Raw genomic sequence first — 19522 nt, 5'->3', positions numbered from 1 at the left:
GTAGATGTTGGAATTGAGACCGACTTACCTTCTGGCCCAGTCTGTGTAGTAGATGTTGGAATTGAGACCGACTTACCTTCTGGCCCAGTCAGTGTAGTAGATGTTGGAATTAAGACCAACTTACCTTCTGGCCCAGTCTGTGTAGTAGATGTTGGAATTAAGACCAACCTACCTTCTTGCCCAGTCAGTGTAGTAGATGTTGGAATTAAGACCAACTTACCTTCTTGCCCAGTCAGTGTAGTAGATGTTGGAATTAAGACCAACTTACCTTCTTGCCCAGTCAGTGTAGTAGATGTAGCCTCCAAACACGTCAATACCATAGAAATGTGCCCCGTTGTCCCTGAATAGAATTTGTCTGTCATTTCCAGAAAGATCCGAACTTTCAATCTTCCCAAGTGTACCGTCAACATAATAGAGCCGATTATCTGGAAATAGAAAGAACTCTTAGAAATAGTTTCATATTGAGCTGATGTTTGCAAGTTAATTCACAGAAAAAAAAAAGTTTGTCCTCGAGTCCGAGGATTAACAATGAATGCAGTGTTTCTCGTGGCTATGTAGCCCAAGCTGTGACCTACATACTTTGCCGCCTGTGGTCGATTTAGATTTTCTTTTCGCTATCTTCTTTTGTCATCGGAAGTGGATTTTCTTTTGACCTGAAATCTGTATCAGCAATCGCTTTAAAGACCAGCTTAGGCACAACTTGTTTAACTTACATAGAGAGAGCATCTGGCTTTGGAACGAGATTGCATTTATAATCTGCATATTATCATTTCGTTATTTTAACGCGTTCTCTAAGCTCGTATAATTTGCACAGAGCGCTCTGGTCCTCTCTCTTTGTGGACATGTGGGGGTAAGGGGGTATCTGGAAGAAGGCTTCCCTGCTGCCTATAGGCGCTCCGCAATCAAATCAGCTGATCAAATCTATAAATAAGCATTCCTACTCTTGGATTTAAACTCCAGCCTCTCTCAGTTAGCCGAGCGGTTCATGGAACTCAAGCACGAGCTTCACACTTGTAATGTGCTACTTATTGTTGCATTGATCTATCTGTAATATAACAAATAATAACTACTTGTTTACTAGTGCTTGATATAGTTGTGTACTTACTGTCTAAGTCAATGGCGATGGAATTGGGCCACCTTATATCTGTGCTTATTAAAACCTGTCTGTTGGTGCCATCGTAGCTAGCAGACTCTATTCGTGGATTCTGTCCCCAGTCTGTCCAAAAGATTGTTCTATAAAAGATATAGAGATGAAGTTCTATAGACTTACACTGCGATAACACAGAGACTAAAAAAAGTAAGTTTATCTTCTTATCTTATAGATTACAGACGTTACTTCTAAAGAGAAGTTAATTACGTCCTATGCATTTCATGTGTCAATCTAGTCATGCATGTTTGTCAATGACTTAAACTCTGCTAAGTCGTTGGTTTTCCTGGCTGATTCAAGCAACCTATTCCATTCTCTAATGGCACTATGGAAAAAGGAGCAATTGTACGAATTTGTTCTAGCATATGAAACAAGGAATGTGCCTTTATCTTTGTGTCTTTCTGAGTATTTGATTAGGTTTTGTTTTTCTATTTGTAAGTTAAGGATCATTGTTTTATGTATTATAGCTACTTTACTTTATATTCTTCTGTCCTGAAGTGTCTCTAGGTTTAGGAATTTTACTAAGAGTGTTACTCTAACCCTAACCAAATTGGAATATTCGTTTGTTATAATTCTCACTGCTCTATTTTATATTTGTTCTAGTTTCCTTATGTTTTCTTAAGTTGAGGAATCCCAACAACAGAGGGTGCATAGTCAATAGTGGCCTAACAAAAGTTAAATAGCATTTTATTTTAATGTTTTCTGTTTGATTTGTAAAAAACATTCTTTTAATAAACCCTAATGTTTTGCTTGATTTTTTTTTTAAATAACTTCATCAATATTAGGATGTCATGATAACTTTTTATTTCTTTTTACACCTGAATATTTAATAAATATTTTGCGTTTTTAATCTGCTTGGCTGGTTTACCATGAATAATGTAAGTAGTTTAATGTTTAAAACACACACAGACGGCTAAAGTGGGGGAGGGCGGTTTTTGTTGTGTGCTGAGAACAAATTTTAAAGCCCCACCCCTTTCCCTTTTCTAAGCCACCGACTGACTAGAGGACTGGTCTGACGTGAAACAGTTGCAATCAATGACTGTTTGAATTGTTTGAAAATGAAAGCGCCCACTTGGAAGTGATTGCTTAAGATAATATTTCAGTACCTGGTTTTAGGATTTAGAGTTAATCCCCTCGGAGAGTCCAGCCCTGATGATATGACGTTCTGAAAATGGCTCCCGTCAAGATTTACAGAAGCAATAACATTCAGACCGTAGTCTGTATAGAACAGCATCCTGTTGATTGGGTCCACCTTCGTTTTACCTGGACTGGAATCTTTAGCAAAAATAAAACAATATTCAATTAAATTGTATTCATATTCGTCTCTCTAGACTCCAGAGCTTACAGCGGTTCTCAACCTTTTATGCTCGGCTACCCCTTTTTACAATCCCCCACTCTGCCTCGACCCCCCACCCACCCACACAGCAATAGAAGAATAGACAATAACAATCCATATTTTCGATGGTCTTAGGCGACCCCTGGCAAATCGTCAATCGACCCCCAAGGGGGTTGCGACCCACAGGTTGAGAACGCTTGGCTTAGAGTGTCTAATGCTCATAACGACGTATGAAGCTATAGTTACTGCTTAGTTACTATAGATACTATAGTTACTGCATCAAAGGTGAAAACTAAGGGTTAATGTATTTTTAGGTCTTATAATAAAGTGATGTTTTTTTTAGTTCAACACACACACACACACGCGCGCACGAGGCGCTGTGGAGTGGTAAATTGTTTGGTTTCTGAAGGCGCTGTGGCGGTTGAACGGTAAAGCGCTTGGCTTCTGAACCGGGAGTCATATTTTAACTTTGGGATCTTTGGGCACCTCTGAATCCACTAAAGGGTATCTGGCATTAGTCGGGGAAACGCTAAGGCGGTTCGTCGTTGTGCTGGCCACACGACACCCTCGTTAACCGTGGGCCACAGAAACAGATGACCTTTACATTACCCTATATATCACAAGGCTTTTAATTTGTTGGTTATTTAATGTTCTACTTAAAATTTCCGAAACTCTAATTATTTACTCTAATTAATTAGTGTAACTCTCAATAGAAAATGGTTACTTTGTTCCAACTGTCTAAAGTTGACGATGTCTGTTCCGTCGGACTTCATACTGTTAATCTGTTTGTAAGTTTGGTCAGCGAAATAAATCCTGCCCTGTACAGGGTCGAAGTCAAAAGGTCCGGGATTGTAGAGACCCAACATGGGAATATATGTAAACGACTTCGTCTTTAGATCCATCCTGGCCATGGTATTGTTGGCAGAGTCTAGTAGAAAAATTGAGCCATCGTCTGCAGATTCTGTAAACCAAAAAAAAATACATTGAGCTGTATATTTTCAATCGCCCTGTGATGTTGCTTTTAATAAAATGAAAAAGCATAATAAATTAATTTTTCTTAGTTTAATGGTGTAAGCTAAATTGAATAAAACCATACACTTTGTTTGATTAGTTATTAATTTACTATTTTTGATATTTATAGTTTTTCTCTGCTTCTATGACGTGCTTAATACCGCGATTGGACTCTACGATGACTTGCTAATAACAGTCGAAAAAAGTAAACTTAACCTCTATGGTTACATCACGAGGTTCGCAAAGACCTTCCTACAGGGAACAGTACCAGGAAAAAGAAGAGACAAACAGAGAAAGCATTGGGAAGACAAAGTTAAAAAAAATGGAAAGGCCTGTCATTGAAAGAAATTCTGTCTAAGGCAAAAGATAGAGAGGAATGGGAAAAGACTGTCACAGATCTTGTGTGGTGTCCCAACGTTTTAACAGACTAAGGAATAGGTGAAGGTGTGAATGGTCTATAATATCTATCTGTAATTTGTACTAAAATGTAGTGTTTTTTTTTTAAGATTAGTCAAGTTGTGCTACTTATGTCCAGGTAAAAGACAACACACCCGAGGAACACATTGCTGCTCCATCTATCTAAAACACACCTTAGGAACATATTGCTGCTCCATCTATCTAAAACACACCTGAGGAACATATTGCTCCAGCTATCTAAAACACACATGAGGAACATATTGCTGCTCCATCTATCTAAAACACACCTGAGGAACATATTGCTGCTCCATCTATTTAAAACACACCTGAGGAACATATTGCTCCAGCTATCTAAAACACACCTGAGGAACATTTTGCTCCAGCCATCTAAAACACACCTGAGGAACATATTGCTCCAGCTATCTAAAACACACCTGAGGAACATATTGCTCCAGCCATCTTAAACACACCTGAGGAACATATTGCTCTAGCTATCTAAAATACACCTGAGGAACAAATTGCTCCAGCTATCTAAAACACACCTGAGGAACATATTGCTCCAGCTATCTGTCTGTTTTCACAGTCTCTCATTTCCCAGGTCCCGTGTACACACTGGGCTAGGCCGGACTCGATCCCGCGACATTCAAATTGATCTCTCCAAACTTTGGATTGGTCTGAATTGATAACACTTCCGTTCTTTGCCCTGGCGCCATCTCTAATTCCGTGAAGAACAAAATGAAATTAGTGTAGTTCAGAATTGTCTGTCTGATTCAAAGTCAAAACTAAACAGGCTCAAACAAAAATTCACAAAAAGCTTTCATCGCAAAATTAGAAATTTTCGATTGCAGAAGCTATAAATCCGTTTAAACAGTTTCTTAATAGGTAGTAGAGTTTAGGTTTATAAACCCACACATCTCTTCACATTTATTCTCCTGGCCAGAAGACATCCTAATGTATTTACACAATTAGTGCTACCAAACTATGTATTTTTGTTTTATATCTTAAATGGATCATTTTCTTGATAAAAGGAAGGTCAAATTCACATGGAGATGAATCTTTTTTTTTAAATTGTCACTTACAAACTTCTTTAAATATGGATAAAAAGAATGTGTGAGAATGTAAATTTTACTAAAAGGATATTTATTAAATATTATTTACAATCTATAAATAATGTGAGAGCATATCCGGCCTTGAGAAATTTCTTCCCACAGTTTATTACGTATTACGTACATACATATATTAAACATAAATGGATAACAGCACCAGGGACCAAGTCTTTAAGACAGAAAGTAGTGAATTATTATGCCACGAAAATAAGGGACTGCGCCAACCGAGGCTCGAACCTGTGACTCTTGATTCGACACCACCGCCTAGCGATAACGCACCAAGCGAACTTAACCTTTAGACCATCGGAATGTCCAAAGAAACATTCTTCTGATCCAGAGTCATTTCGCCCGTATGCAAATTACCACCCCAGTGGTCAAAGGTCACAAGCCCCAGCTAGCCCCTCCCCCACCTCGCAGCATCCATTCACTAACAACTTCAATAGATCCGACACAGACAGCCGTTAGGCATGTATTAGACAAACAAAGGCTCTATCTAATTGTGTATCTCTCATAATGACAAGTGGACAACATAAACACATTACATAACTAGTGGCGTAGCTAGAGTATATGATGCCTGGTGCGGTACCTTATCTTGATGCCCCCCCCCCCAAAAAAAAAAAAACAACAACAACAACAACTAACTAATTAATAACATTGCAAAACCTGTTCAAAATAATATGTATTCATTAATCAAGTATTGTTAATTTAAAAAAAATCACTTTTACATAAATTACAAATGAATTTTACGCGCTTTCTTGCTGGCAAAAGTATCAATAATTTTATCGAAATCCATTTTTTTCCACCAGCTCTTGTTCAATGGACAAAATGGCCAAATTAGTGAGTCGTAAATTTGTCATCGTTGATAGCAAGTAATTCTTGATCAGTTTAAGTTTGGAAAAACTTCTCTCGCATGTAGCGACGCTTACCGCAATAGTAAAAAATATGCGAATCATGATGACGATATTCGGGACTGAATCATCTAGGTGATATTTTTTATAAAATTCAAGAGCTCAACTGGTCTTTGTTTTGGAAATTCGGAGGCTTCTGATGAAACTGTGACAAACCGTTGAAGTCTCTTTCGCTCCAGCAGAAATTCGTTTTTATCAATGTCGCTAGGAGTACTATCGAGATTGATTTCGACCTGAGGATTTAATAGCTGGGAAGGCGACAAAAATTCATATCTATCTGCTACATTATGAAGTTGCTTAAATCGGGTGATTATTTCTTGAACAATCCTGTCAAAGGTAGAATAAATTTCCCTTCGTAGCTCTTCTTTGTGTGTAAGTACAGAGTAGTCACTTTTCTCACCAGGCATCTTTTTCTTATGGCCCATACGTTTTTGAGGTTCTGTACTGATTCTCAGATCTGAGCACACGCATTCGGCAAAGGTAATGCTGGCTTCAGCGATGTCCTCTCGATTACTACTTAAAAATGCCTCTAGTGTTTTTAGTTTGAGTGAGCAGTCTCGAAAAGACAATCCTTGTTTTTGAAGGTAGAATTGCGCATCATTAATTTCAGTTAATACAGGAGCCCAAAATCCAAGATAGGTGACAAAATTAAAAGACTGAACAGCAACCAATAATCCACCTGCTTCAGATCTAGTCGATGAATTTTCATCTCTGCTAGTTAATGTCTCCAGAGTTTGAGCAGGCAATGAATAGTGACTTCTAGAATACGTCTTTGGACACCGTAGTTTTGACCTTTTATGACCGTAGCATTTTCATAGCCTTGACCCCTGCAGTCCATTATGTCTAAGCCATCCGAACGCAGTTTCTCTAGAATCATCTCAGCGATTCCAGCAGCATGCTTGTCCTTTGTGTCGATGAAGTCAATAAAAGGCTCACGAACCTGCACCCCATCATTATCCATGACAACGTACCGTAAAATTTGGGAAGTTTGATCCAGCTTTAAGATGCCAGGTGTACTGTCAATAATAATAGTGAAATATTTGGCTTGTTTTACTTGCTGTATGATTTGTTTTTTTTAGCGTGATCCCCCAATTTTGTAATAAATTCATTTTGTATTTTTGGAGACATGTATGTATTCAGTCTGGAAAAAAGCTTAGTTCGAAGCACATGCTCCCTCAAGAGTGGATCGTACGTTGATAGTAATTTTACTTAACTCTCCAGGTTTTCTCTCTTGTATAATCAAATCTTGGGCCTTGTTGTCAATACTGTTCCCTACTCTCAGGCAAACTTCAAGTTCCCTCCAAGCAAGCGATGACTGAATGTGAGCTCTGCTGGTCTCATGTTTTTCTATTTTCGGGGATAACCTCCACCACTCATTGAATCCATCTTTGGATTTAAATGAAGATGATGAAATCTTAACAAACGTGGCCCCTTTACATTTAAGGAGGAAGAGGGCGGTACTTACGGCCTAGGAGCGCTACAAAAGGGGCGACTCTAGGCTACCCACCACAATCTTAGTGCAACAGTGGAGAGAGAGGAACCGCATGAAAATGCGATCGTTCCTCCACATTGCAGCCAATTTGTCAAAATCACCTGGGCTCTCCACTGATAGAATTCCTATTAGAAGATTAGTATTTGCCCTCCGTGGAGGAGAAAGCCGGCCCCACAAATAAACATGTCCCTTATAGGGCAAGAGGGAGCCACCAAGAGGCGATTAACACCTGCCATACTCCAAAACTTGGCATCAGCTACACTAAAGTCCTACCCATCGGATGCCATTTTCTGCTATACCAATGGGTCGGTAATGAGGGACCCCGATAGATCTGGGTATTGGGCCCTTATAGACTACACAGACCTGACAGAACCAGAGATGCCGATTTCTCCGTCTGAGCTTAAAAGGGTTTTGAGGCGCCAGCCAGACTAATCAGTCTTGAGCACTGTTCATCATTTTGTCTACGTTACAGTATTATATTAACTAGTTAGTTAAAAAAAACTCCTAGAAAACAAAGGTTAGCTTATTTAAAAAATTGACATTACAATAGAATTATTTCCAAAATTAAACTATTAAGAATCATAAAGAAATGAATAAACTAAGACAATTGTTTAGAGCTAGAGTTTAGAAATATATTTATAAACTCAATATCTAGATTAAGCCAATGGACTAAACAATGAAGTAAAAAAAAGGTTGGCCTATCTTCTTCTTCTTTATATTACAAAGCATTGATCAGTGTAGTAACAACATGTACCGTGTGTCCGAAATAAATCTAGTAAATTAGATTCAAACTGTTCTATAGCTTACATTGTATTGAAGAAATAGTCAAGGAGATGAAACAAAATAGCGACATGACTAGTTTATAAATCGTTAGTTCATGTTTAAAATACACTAGTTTATGTTTGTTCGTATCCATACAATTAGTCGTTTTTACTGAAACGCTCAGGGAAATAGAATATTAATACACACTGGGGGAATTTTGGGGCCCCTCTCCACTTGGTGCCCTGTGCGGCCCGCACCACCCGCACATTGGTAGCTACGCCACTGTAAACATAACGAATCCAGAGTCACAGGTTCGAGCCTCGGTTGGCGCAGTCCCTTATTTTCGTGGCATAATAATTCACTACTTTCTCTCTTAAAAAACTTGGTCCCTGGTGCTGCTATCTATTTATGTTTAATATAGGTATGTATGTATTTGTTTCAGCACCTAGCTTCAAATCCGTATTTAAGTTTATTACGTAGCAGAAGAGGCTGATTTTTTGTTTTATAGTTAATGCTTCCAGTGACATGCCTGGTTGGAAATGTTCACAAATACACCAACAAAAAGACGGGAACCAGTTTCGTAGAGGTTTTTGTGTTCATTTGTTTGTTTGCTGTATGTATGTGTTTGTATGTATGTTTTTATGTTTGTTTGCATGTTAGTTTGCTGTATTTGTGTGTTTGTATGTATGTTTTTATGTTTGTTTGTTTGTTTGCATGTTTGTTTGCTGTATTTATGTGTTTGCATGTATGTTTTTTTGTTTGTTTGTATGTTTGTTTGCTTTATTTATGTGTTTGTATGTATGTTTTTATGTTTGTTTGTTTGCATGTTTGTTTGCTGTATTTATGTGTTTGTATGTATGTATGTTTGTTTGTTTGCATGTTTGTTGGCTTTATTTATGTGTTTGTATGTATGTTTTTATGTTTGTTTGTTTGCATGTTTGTTTGCTGTATTTATGTGTTTGTATGTATGTTTTTATGTTTGTTTGTTTGTTTGCATGTTTGTTTGCTATATTTATGTGTTTGTATGTATGTTTTTATGATTGTTTGTTTGTTTGCATGTTTGTTTGCTGTATTTATGTGTTTGTATGTATGTTTTTATGTTTGTTTGTTTGTTTGCATGCAAGTTTGTTTGCTGTATGTATGTTTAAATGTTTGTTTGTATGTATGGTTGTTCGTGTGTATGTTTGTATGCTTGTATAAATGTTAGTATGTATGTTTGTTAATATGCATGTTAGTAACTTTTTTATGTTTGTATGTGTGCCTGTGTGGTAAAGTAGTTGCTATTTGTTTATGTTTGTGTAACGTCGTGAGAATGTGTTCACAACATTGATTTAGTGTGCTACTGTCCAAGTCTCTTTCGTCAGTTCATGTGTCGTTCTAGTTTAATAAAGCCTTGTGTTAGGTTACTCTTCAGTGTTCCTTTAGTTCTTATTACATCCTGTTAGTTTGTTTGTTTGAATATTTGCTTGGTTCAATACACAATACTCATAAATTAAACAGCTAAAAAATATACGTTAAAATGAGATTGACATTACTTACCCTGTATATCCTAACATATTACAGAACACTTGAGCGTCGTAATGAGTCCAGTCGTCATTACAAATGGCGCCCCACCTCCCTCCGTAAAACACTTCGACAGTCCCCTCGTAAGGCGTTTTCCCGCCTAGAAGTCTTGCATAAATATCAGCAGCAGGCGGAATGGTGGCAGTATCAGCTGTGAACGTGATACCAACAGATTTGTCTACACACGAAACTATTAAATCACTACATAAAAGTTATACAGGGCCAAATTGAAGGAAGTGGAGGCCGTGGGACATGATTTTTTTAGAGGCTCCTACACTTTTCGAAAGAATTAATAAAAATCCTTTTTTTTTAAATAATACTGTTAGGACTTTGCCATGCGCATGTCACAGTCTTAGTTGACATTGCATGATCTAATGTTCACGTCATGTTAAGAGCTTAAAAGACACGTCGAATTCCTGATGTAGAAAACAGGAAGTAGAATGAATAAAGTTGACTTTGAGTTCAGTCAAGTCAAGTCAGTAAGGTCTTGCTCCCGGTCCAGGAAGGTTGGACGTTGCTTCCTGGACTGGTGTATATATATGTATATAGCATGAAAGTCGATGGACTAGTGATTGTTGATTAATAATATTTGAGAGTTGATTTCATAATGTGCTTATTGAATATTAAAGTATTATTCGTATTTCAATGGATATCTATAGTTGAAGCTCGAGTGTCACTAGTAGTAATTGTTCTTATTGTTACCCGCTGAGATGCGGACGTGATTGATACATTTGATACCGCTGCTATGCGGATAGGATTGTTTATTATTTCTTGACTTGTAGCACTAACAAGGAGTGCAGTGTCTTATTATTATTATTATTATTATAGTAAAATAAACTTCATGTTGTCTGCTGAACGGACTTGAGTCAGTCGTATAGTGTTTGTCTTGTCACGTGTCTAGAGTACTTCAGGAAGCAAGAACTCAGTATTACGCGACATTCGCATTCTGCAGTATTACACCATTCAACGTTCATTGACAGCGCACCGCCATCCAAGATAGTGCAGAAAGAAGGTGCGCACTATCTGTGACTAAACAAGTCGGATGTTGACATAAGAGAGAGAGAACGATTTCCGCCCAAGGAGAGAGCCAATATGGAGATGCTGTACTCAGGGCAGATGCCCCTTTGTGTTTGTCATGTCTCCGTGTAAATAGACGTCTACGTCTCGTTGAGTTGCCTCCCTTCAGTTATTACAATACTTATACCCAAAATCTTATCGAATTGTATAAGAAAGAAATGACTAATTAACAGCATCTAATTTTTTCTTTAAAAAAAAAAACACGACAGTGTTGCCAACTGTGAGATTTTAAATATTGGCGCTAAAATTAAAAGAAGTTTCTGCAAATCAACTATGAAAGTAAAACTAAAATGTTATTTAACCTTGGTTAGGCCAATAATAGAATATATATCCTCAAAAAAAAAAACATAAGAAAATGGAAAAGACACAAAATAGAGCAGCGATATTCATGACAAACGAATATTCACATTTGACTAGAGTAACTCCTTTAGTAAAATCACTAAATTTAGAAAGCCTTCAGGAGAGAAGACTCAAACGTAAATTAGCAATTATACGTAAAACACTGAACCAAAATCTTCAAATACAAAAACAAAATTTCATAAAATACTCTGAAAGACACAAAGATAAAGGCACATTCCTCGTTCCATATGCTAGGACTAATTTGTAGAAATGCTCCTTCTTCTCTAGTCCATCAGAGAATGAAATGGGCTGCCTAAATCAACCATCAAAACCAGTGGTTAGACAGAGTTTAAGTCACAGATTAACATGCATGACTAGATTGACCTAGGATTTGACAGAGATTAAACCACAGATTAACATGCATGACTAGATTGACCTAGGATTGGACAGAGTTTAAACCACAGATTAACATGCATGACTAGATTGACCTAGGATTGGACAGAGTTTAAACCACAGATTAACATGCATGACTAGATTGACCTAGGATTGGACAGAGTTTAATCCACAGATTAACATGCATGACTAGATTGACCTAGGATTGGACAGAGTTTAATTAAGTCACAGATTAACATGCATGACTAGATTGACCTAGGATTGGACAGAGTTTAATTAAGTCACAGATTAACATGCATGACCTAGATTGACCTAGGATTGGACAGAGTTTAAACCACAGATTAACATGCATGACTAGATTGACCTAGGATTGGACAGAGTTTAATTAAGTCACAGATTAACATGCATGACTAGATTGACCTAGGATTGGACAGAGTTTAATTAAGTCACATATTAACATGCATGACCTAGATTGACCTAGGATTGGACACAGAGTTTAATTAAGTCACAGATTAACATGCATGACTAGATTGACCTAGGATTGGACACAGAGTTTAATTAAGTCACAGATTAACATGCATGACCTAGATTGACCTAGGATTGGACAGAGTTTAAACCACAGATTAACATGCATGACTAGATTGACCTAGGATTGGACAGAGTTTAATTAAGTCACAGATTAACATGCATGACTAGATTGACCTAGGATTGGACAGAGTTTAATTAAGTCACAGATTAACATGCATGACCTAGATTGACCTAGGATTGGACAGAGTTTAAACCACAGATTAACATGCATGACTAGATTGAACTAGGATTGGACGGAGTTTAATTAAGTCACAGATTAACATGCATGACTAGATTGACCTAGGATTGGACAGAGTTTAAACCACAGATTAACATGCATGACTAGATTGACCTAGGATTGGACACAGAGTTTAAACCACAGATTAACATGCATGACTAGATTGACCTAGTATTGGACACAGAGTTTAATTAAGTCACAGATTAACATGCATGACTAGATTGACCTAGGATTGGACAGAGTTTAATTAAGTCACAGATTAACATGCATGACCTAGATTGACCTAGGATTGGACAGAGTTTAATTAAGTCACAGATTAACATGCATGACCTAGATTGACCTAGGATTGGACAGAGTTTAAACCACAGATTAACATGCATGACTAGATTGACCTAGGATTGGACACAGAGTTTAATTAAGTCACAGATTAGCATGCATGACTAGATTGACCTAGGATTGGACACAGAGTTTAATTAAGTCACAGATTAACATGCATGACTAGATTGACCTAGGATTGGACACAGAGTTTAATTAAGTCACAGATTAACATGCATGACTCGATTGACCTAGGATGTGACATAGTTTAAACCACAGATTAATATGCATGACTAGATTGACCTAGGATGTGACATAGTTTAAACCACAGATTAATATGCATGACTCGATTGACCTAGGATGTGACATAGTTTAAACCACAGATTAATATGCATGACTAGATTGAACTATGATTTGGCAGAGTTTAAGTAACAGATATGACTAGATTGACCTAGGGTCACGATTAGAACAGAATCATCGTCTTTTTAAAAGTAACATCCGTATCTGTAGCCACAGAGAGAGCAAACAGCTATTTAACTAGCCTCCACTAATTATGTTTGTATGCAAAATGTACATTTACCATTTTAATCATACTAATTATATTTATATTTAGAGGGTTATCTAACCTGGAAGAGAACATAAAGGGAGATTACACAGCTCCTCTCGACAGCATTGTTTACAAGCAGGGTCTCTCTTCCTTCTGCTCGTCGCCTGGTCTGCGAGATCAAATCGTTTCCCTACTAATACGTCATTGTTGTCTATTGAGTAGCACAACTAGAAGAATAAAGATTTACATGACATAAATCTTTTGATAACTTGAAATAATTTTGAACTGTTTATATATTTTTAGAAATAAGATTATTTTATTGGCCCAAACACATGGAAATTCAGCTTCAGTACAATGTTCCACCTAATAATTACAACTACAACAATAGCAATCAATATAGATGCAAACCAAACCGAAACCAGCCCTTGGTAAATTGGGCTCTTATGCGCATTGTATCAATTAGTTTGGATAAAGAAGGCGGTATCTGTATGATTGTTATCGTGATTGCTTTTTTTTTTAATTTATAAAAAAAAAAGTTATACGGCTTGAATTCGAAATCGATGGCTCAAACCTCCTCAAACCAAAACACAAACCACTGTGCCAGCGAAGTGCTTATGAAAATAGAAGGTTTTGTAGTTATCTATTGCTCGGTTCAAGTTTTTACTTGCTTTTACATTGCCTTTTTATATTAAGTGCTTACATTAGTTACTTAGTTGCTTACATGTTTACTTACATTAGTTGCTCACATTAGTTGCTTACATTAGTTTATTTAGTTACTTACAATAGCTACCTATATTGATTGATTACACTAGTTGCTTACATTAGTTTATTTAGTTACTTACAATAGCTACCTATATTGATTGATTACACTAGTTGCTTACATTAGGTGCTTACATTAGTTTATTTAGTTACTTACAATAGCTACCTATATTGATTGATTACATTAGTTGCTTACATTGGTTTCTTACATTAGCTTCTTACATTAACATTAGTTACTTACAATAGCTACCTATATTGATTGATTACATTAGTTGCTTACATTGGTTTCTTACATTAGCTTCTTACATTAACATTAGTTACTTACAATAGCTACCTATTGTGAAGAAACAAGTCCTTTTACGTTTAAAGTGCCTTTTAATTGTGGAACATTTCAACAAAACATATATACACGGCAACGTTATATACAGATACCCAACTTCACTCGCTGACTTCCTCTCTTCTTGTTTACACACTCGTCACTTCCCCCAAGTCCCCTAACTCTCCGATACCTAACACTTGACCGTGTGTCACGATTGACCTCACACAGTAACCGTGTCGCAACACCTGTATTGATTGATTACATTAGTTGCTTACATTGGTTTCTTACATTAGCTGCTTACATTAACATTAGTTGCTTATATTAGCTGCTTACATTGGCTGCTTACAATGGCTGCTTATATTTGTTGCTTACACTGGCTACTTACATTGATTACTTACATTGGTTACTTACACTAGTTACTTACATTTGTTACTTACATTGGTTACTTACACTAGTTACTTACATTTGTTACTTACATTGGTTGCTATGCATCCCATATTATAGTAAAAACCATGTGACCCTAACTGTATTCTTTCTGTATAGCATTGCTGAAATAAAATATGCAAATCTTCATCGACCATATATACTACAACAATGAATGATGCATACATATAACATATGATAAGGCAGCATAGGGGGACATCTGTGCAATGAGAGAAAAGGGTGAATTATAATTAACAGTCCTGACTAAGGCAAGGGCTATGGACCCTCCTATTCGACAACTCTACCAAGTAGCTATACACACAAGGGGAACTAGTCACTCTGTAGTAACATGCCAAGTTGTAATTATATGTTATTTGCTTATTGCAAAATCCAGGCGTTGTCAGGCAGAGTATGGATTAACAGGCATGGCTGCCTGGTCGTGCGGTTTGCGCGCTGGACTGTCGTTTGGATTTATCGATAGTCCCGGGTTCAAATCCTGCTCGCTCCCATCCCCCGTCGTCCTGCGGGAGGTTTGGACTAGGAAGTAATTATCTTCAACTCTGAAAGAACATCCGAAACATGTCAAACATTTTAAACATTCTATAGAAAACCAGAATTTGATACATTGCACGTAATAATAATGACACATATAAAAACTTTTAGATAAACATACAGTACGTAATGAAACACAAAAAGAAATACTGACTTCTTCAAATCCGCAATAAACTTTCTGTGTACACAGCTGTGGGTCGCTGATAGCTGTACATTGATAGCATTCTGGTCCAGCCTCTATATGTGGATCAAGTGGTTTGAATAGAATGGAATTCATTATAGTAGTGGCAAGTTAGAATTGGAAGCGTATCTTGGCAAGGTAAACATGGAAACTGTTACATGTACAATGGCCCTCATTCACCAATCGTAAATAAACACATTTGGCCACGTCATAATATTTATAAAACAATGAAAAATAAGTATCACGTGACAGCCACGATGGATGACATACTTTGTATAGAAGATACAGAGAATCACGTGGTTAAATGTTGTTTGTTTACGATTGGTGAATGAGGTCCATTGTCATATTCTTATTATTTTATATGTTTAATATTACTGCATAGAGAATGTATGAAGCCAATTTACTGTCTAATATGCTTAGTGTTAAGTGTCAAGGTTCTTTTCTTCTTCTCAAAGCCCTTATTTGTCCAGAATATTTTTAATAAGTATAAGAGCTAATACACGGGATATGTGTACTTCAACTCTGACTACCAAATGTAACCTAGTCATGAATAAAACTGTGACAGAGCATATAAAGACAGAATGAAGATTCAGAATGCCGATTCACGGACATATAACTTGTTTATAGAAAATATGAATAACATACAGGCACAGTTCTGGCAAAGGAAATATCCAGTATAAATTAATATCCAGTAGAACAATATCCCATGGACTGAAAAAATAAAGTCTCTATTTCAACTCTAGAAACTAAAGTCCAAAAATCCTAGACTAGAACCAAGGACTACACTAACTATGAGTTACATTCCATTCAAAGGCCCACTTACAAAGCAAACCAAACCAAAACAAAACAAATGTCAAAGTCAACAACTTGAATTGTCCCCAACCTCTTTCTCCTTTAAAGTTAACAGGGGACCCAGACTTGACCAGAACTCAGTCCGATATTAAGCATAAATGCGATCTTTCAGGCCACATCTCAAAGTCAAATCTCAAAGTTTAACTAGAAAGTCAAATCTCAAAGTTGAACTAGAAAGTCTAACCTCAAAGTTTGACTAGAAAGCCAAATCTCAAATCATAATCTCCCTTTCAGACCTTGTGATTTATATAAAAAGCTCTTCTATACCATGAAATAGCAAAAATTTACGGAGCATAGGGAGGGTGCATTGTTTCATATTAATAGTTATACAATTTCAAGCAGCTGTCTCCCCAGTAATACTAATGGATACAGATCAAGGAGATTCAAGAACATTTACAGCCTTTATCGTCTCATAAATTTAATATATTTATTGCCACTTACAAATTATAATTTATACCATACAAATATATAAATATTTTGTTTTAAACACTATTAAGATAATTTTATTATTATTATTATTATTATTATTATTAAATGATTGTTACAGACTATCTCTCATCGATTCAAGTTCCTCTTTCAGACCTTGTGATGTTAAGGTCATCTGTTTCTTTTGCCCAACAGTTAACGACCAGGGTGTCATGTTGCCAGCACAACGACCTATCGCCTTAAGTCCCCCCAACTAAAGTCAGGTAATTCAAAACCCCCAATCTCCACACAGATTCGAACCCAGGACCCCAGGTTCGGAAGCCGAGTGCTTAACCACTCAGCCACCAAGCCCCTGTATCCCCATAAGTAGCGATGTATCTGTCAATAAGTTCGTTGTATCTTCTTTGTTTGTTTACGTTTACTGAAAATATTAGGAGACAAAAAACAACAACAATTACCTGCCAGGGATATACAGGTCCATGTCAACAGTAACACTGCAAGAAGAACAGAAGCTGTGAGAGACATTAAAGTCACATTGTGTACATGGCTGTTGACATTAATAGTTAGTGTCTAAGCATGCACATTTGTGGGCAATTCTGCCTTCATTATTTTTAGCCAGAGGTGTCCATGTCATTAATACAAATACGTTCTTATATATGGTGTAAACGTTTTGTCATAAAAAGAATTACGTCCTTGCCCTACCCCCTGCATGACGGCAGGAGATGGAAGCGGACCGAGTTTGAACTTATGACCATCCTGTTGACAGACCGAAGCTCACTCTACACGACCAGGCAGCCCTGGGAGGTTCCACATAACATATAAAGAATAGGATGATATTTCAAATATTGTCTTTTTAAATATTATTTTTCGCCGAAACCTTGAAGGATTTATGCAATAATTTGGAACAGTTTTACCCGCATACGCCTTCTCCAAAAACACTCCAATGCGCCCCTGTTTCAAAAAACCTTCTACCATGGCCGGCTTAAAAATCGCGGGGCCCAATTTAATAGATGCTTGCTTGCTTAAATTTGTTTACAATAACAACTATTACTATTACTTAGATCATAATATTAACATCTATTATACAACAGGCATGGGAAGCAACTCAAACGCAATATGTGCCAGTTGGGTAATTAAAGTTACGTCAATTGTAAAGTAAAGTAAAGTTCCCCTTTCAGACCTTGTGGTCTATAGGGCAGATGATGTAAAGGTCATCTGTTTCTTTGGCCTACGGTTAACGAGGGTGTCATGTGGCCAGCACAACGACCAACCGCCTTTACTTTTCCCTAACTAATGTCAGGTACCCATTTGAGCTGGGTAGACTCAGAGGCGCCCTAAGATCCCGAAATTTAAAATCCCAGTCTTCACCAGGATTCGAACCCCGGTCCCCGGTTCGGAAGTCAAGCGCTTTACCACTCAGCCACCGCGCCTCTACGTCAATCGTACGATACACTAAATATGTTAACCCTTGACGTCCTACATCTCTAAAGGCCTATGACAAGAGCCTTGACTGATAGTGACATGTTTAATGTAAATTGCGGGGTCCCTGCCAGGCGCTGGGCTCAATTCGGAGCAATCTGCCAAAGGCCCGATTTTGCCTACTACTATGTTATTTTGAGGAGCTTATAACTTAAATATACCATAACCTAAATATAACCCTAACATAACCATAACATCAACCTAACCATAACATATAATTGTATAGTGAGAACGTATAACATATTTTAGTACTGAAAGTTCACATCTGAAATCCTAGTTTGAAAACTGCTTCAAATGTTTTCATTTATTAGGAGCGTTAGAAATATTAGTTGGCAGGAAACTTGAACAAAATTGGTCCATATACACTGACACATCTGCTTCCTACCTGAAACAAACATCTTGGTCACTTCTTTGAATGTTTTCTGCTCTCTTGTTTACATCGAGTAAGTTTATCAAAGGCACCAGTTCTTGGCCCAGTAATTTTTTTTCCTTTCTTGGATCACCAAGTATAGTCATGTTGGTGACCAGGTTATGACCGCAGTTTGGGCAACTGACAATTAAAACTGAAGTAACTTAACAATAAAGCCATGGCATCTTTTTTTAAGCAACTTTAAAGTAAAGAAAAAAAGGTCATTAGTCAATCAATGTCACGTGGTATAGGAATGACAGTGACATTGTTATTAGTAACACGTGAAACTAGAATCCTTCTTAGTAGTAGTGCAACCTTGAAATCTATAGGGCAGATGATGTGATAATCATCTATTTCTATATCCGATGGTTGCCTGGTCGTGTGGATTGCGCGCTGGACTGTCGTTTGGATTTATCGATGGTCGAGGGTTCAAATCCTGCCCGCTCCCATCCCCCGTCGTCCTGCGGGAGGTTTGGACTAGGAGGTAAAATATCTTCAACTCTGAAGGAACATCCGAAGCATGTAGAGCATTTTACAAAAAACATTATAGCCGAAGTTTTTTAACAAGGGTGCCATGTAGCCAGCACAACGACCAACTGTCTTTACTTTCTCCAACTAATGTAAGGTACCTATTAAGGTTCAGAGAACTCAGGGGCGTCCTAAGAATCCCTAAATTAAAATTTATTTTCACCCAGATACGAGCCCGGGACCTAGTCGAGCGCTTTATTACTACAACTCTACTTCCTTAAAAACATGTTTAATTGCTCCATACATATAAAGTAAATTGCGATTGGAAAATTGGTTTTAAAGATATCCCATAGTTTTAATAAGAAATTATATTTTCTTCTTTTACTTACATTTTAACTTAGTGAAAAAACAAATTATTTACAGTCAATCAATAATT

At 37.2% G+C, this 19522-nt stretch overlaps 1 protein-coding gene across 2 annotated transcripts in view; it reads right to left on the bottom strand.

Moving 5' to 3' along the window:
• Positions 1-18735, bottom strand: part of LOC106062861 (low-density lipoprotein receptor-related protein 4-like) — a 39215-nt gene extending 20480 nt beyond the window's left edge. The window contains exons 1-11 of one of the 2 annotated variants that reach the window (XM_056040672.1): positions 18595-18735; positions 17189-17224; positions 15426-15508; positions 14773-14844; positions 13298-13445; positions 9719-9893; positions 4454-4626; positions 3208-3444; positions 2254-2422; positions 1106-1233; positions 269-425 (exon numbers count right to left, since the gene is read on the bottom strand). In XM_056040672.1, coding sequence (XP_055896647.1) covers positions 269-425; positions 1106-1233; positions 2254-2422; positions 3208-3444; positions 4454-4626; positions 9719-9893; positions 13298-13445; positions 14773-14844; positions 15426-15508; positions 17189-17224; positions 18595-18607 — 1391 coding nt within the window. In that variant the 5' untranslated portion in view covers positions 18608-18735. Of the gene's footprint in view, positions 1-268; positions 426-1105; positions 1234-2253; positions 2423-3207; positions 3445-4453; positions 4627-9718; positions 9894-13297; positions 13446-14772; positions 14845-15425; positions 15509-17188; positions 17243-18594 lie in introns of both variants that reach the window. The other variant, XM_056040671.1, reaches the window with a different exon arrangement.
• Positions 18736-19522: the final 787 nt, after the last annotated feature.

This window comes from Biomphalaria glabrata, chromosome 9 (assembly GCF_947242115.1).
Source record: "Biomphalaria glabrata chromosome 9, xgBioGlab47.1, whole genome shotgun sequence".
Classification (NCBI taxonomy): domain Eukaryota; kingdom Metazoa; phylum Mollusca; class Gastropoda; family Planorbidae; genus Biomphalaria; species Biomphalaria glabrata.
The sequence above is the reverse complement of the archived record's forward strand: the minus strand, read 5'-3'. Positions and strand labels throughout refer to the sequence as shown.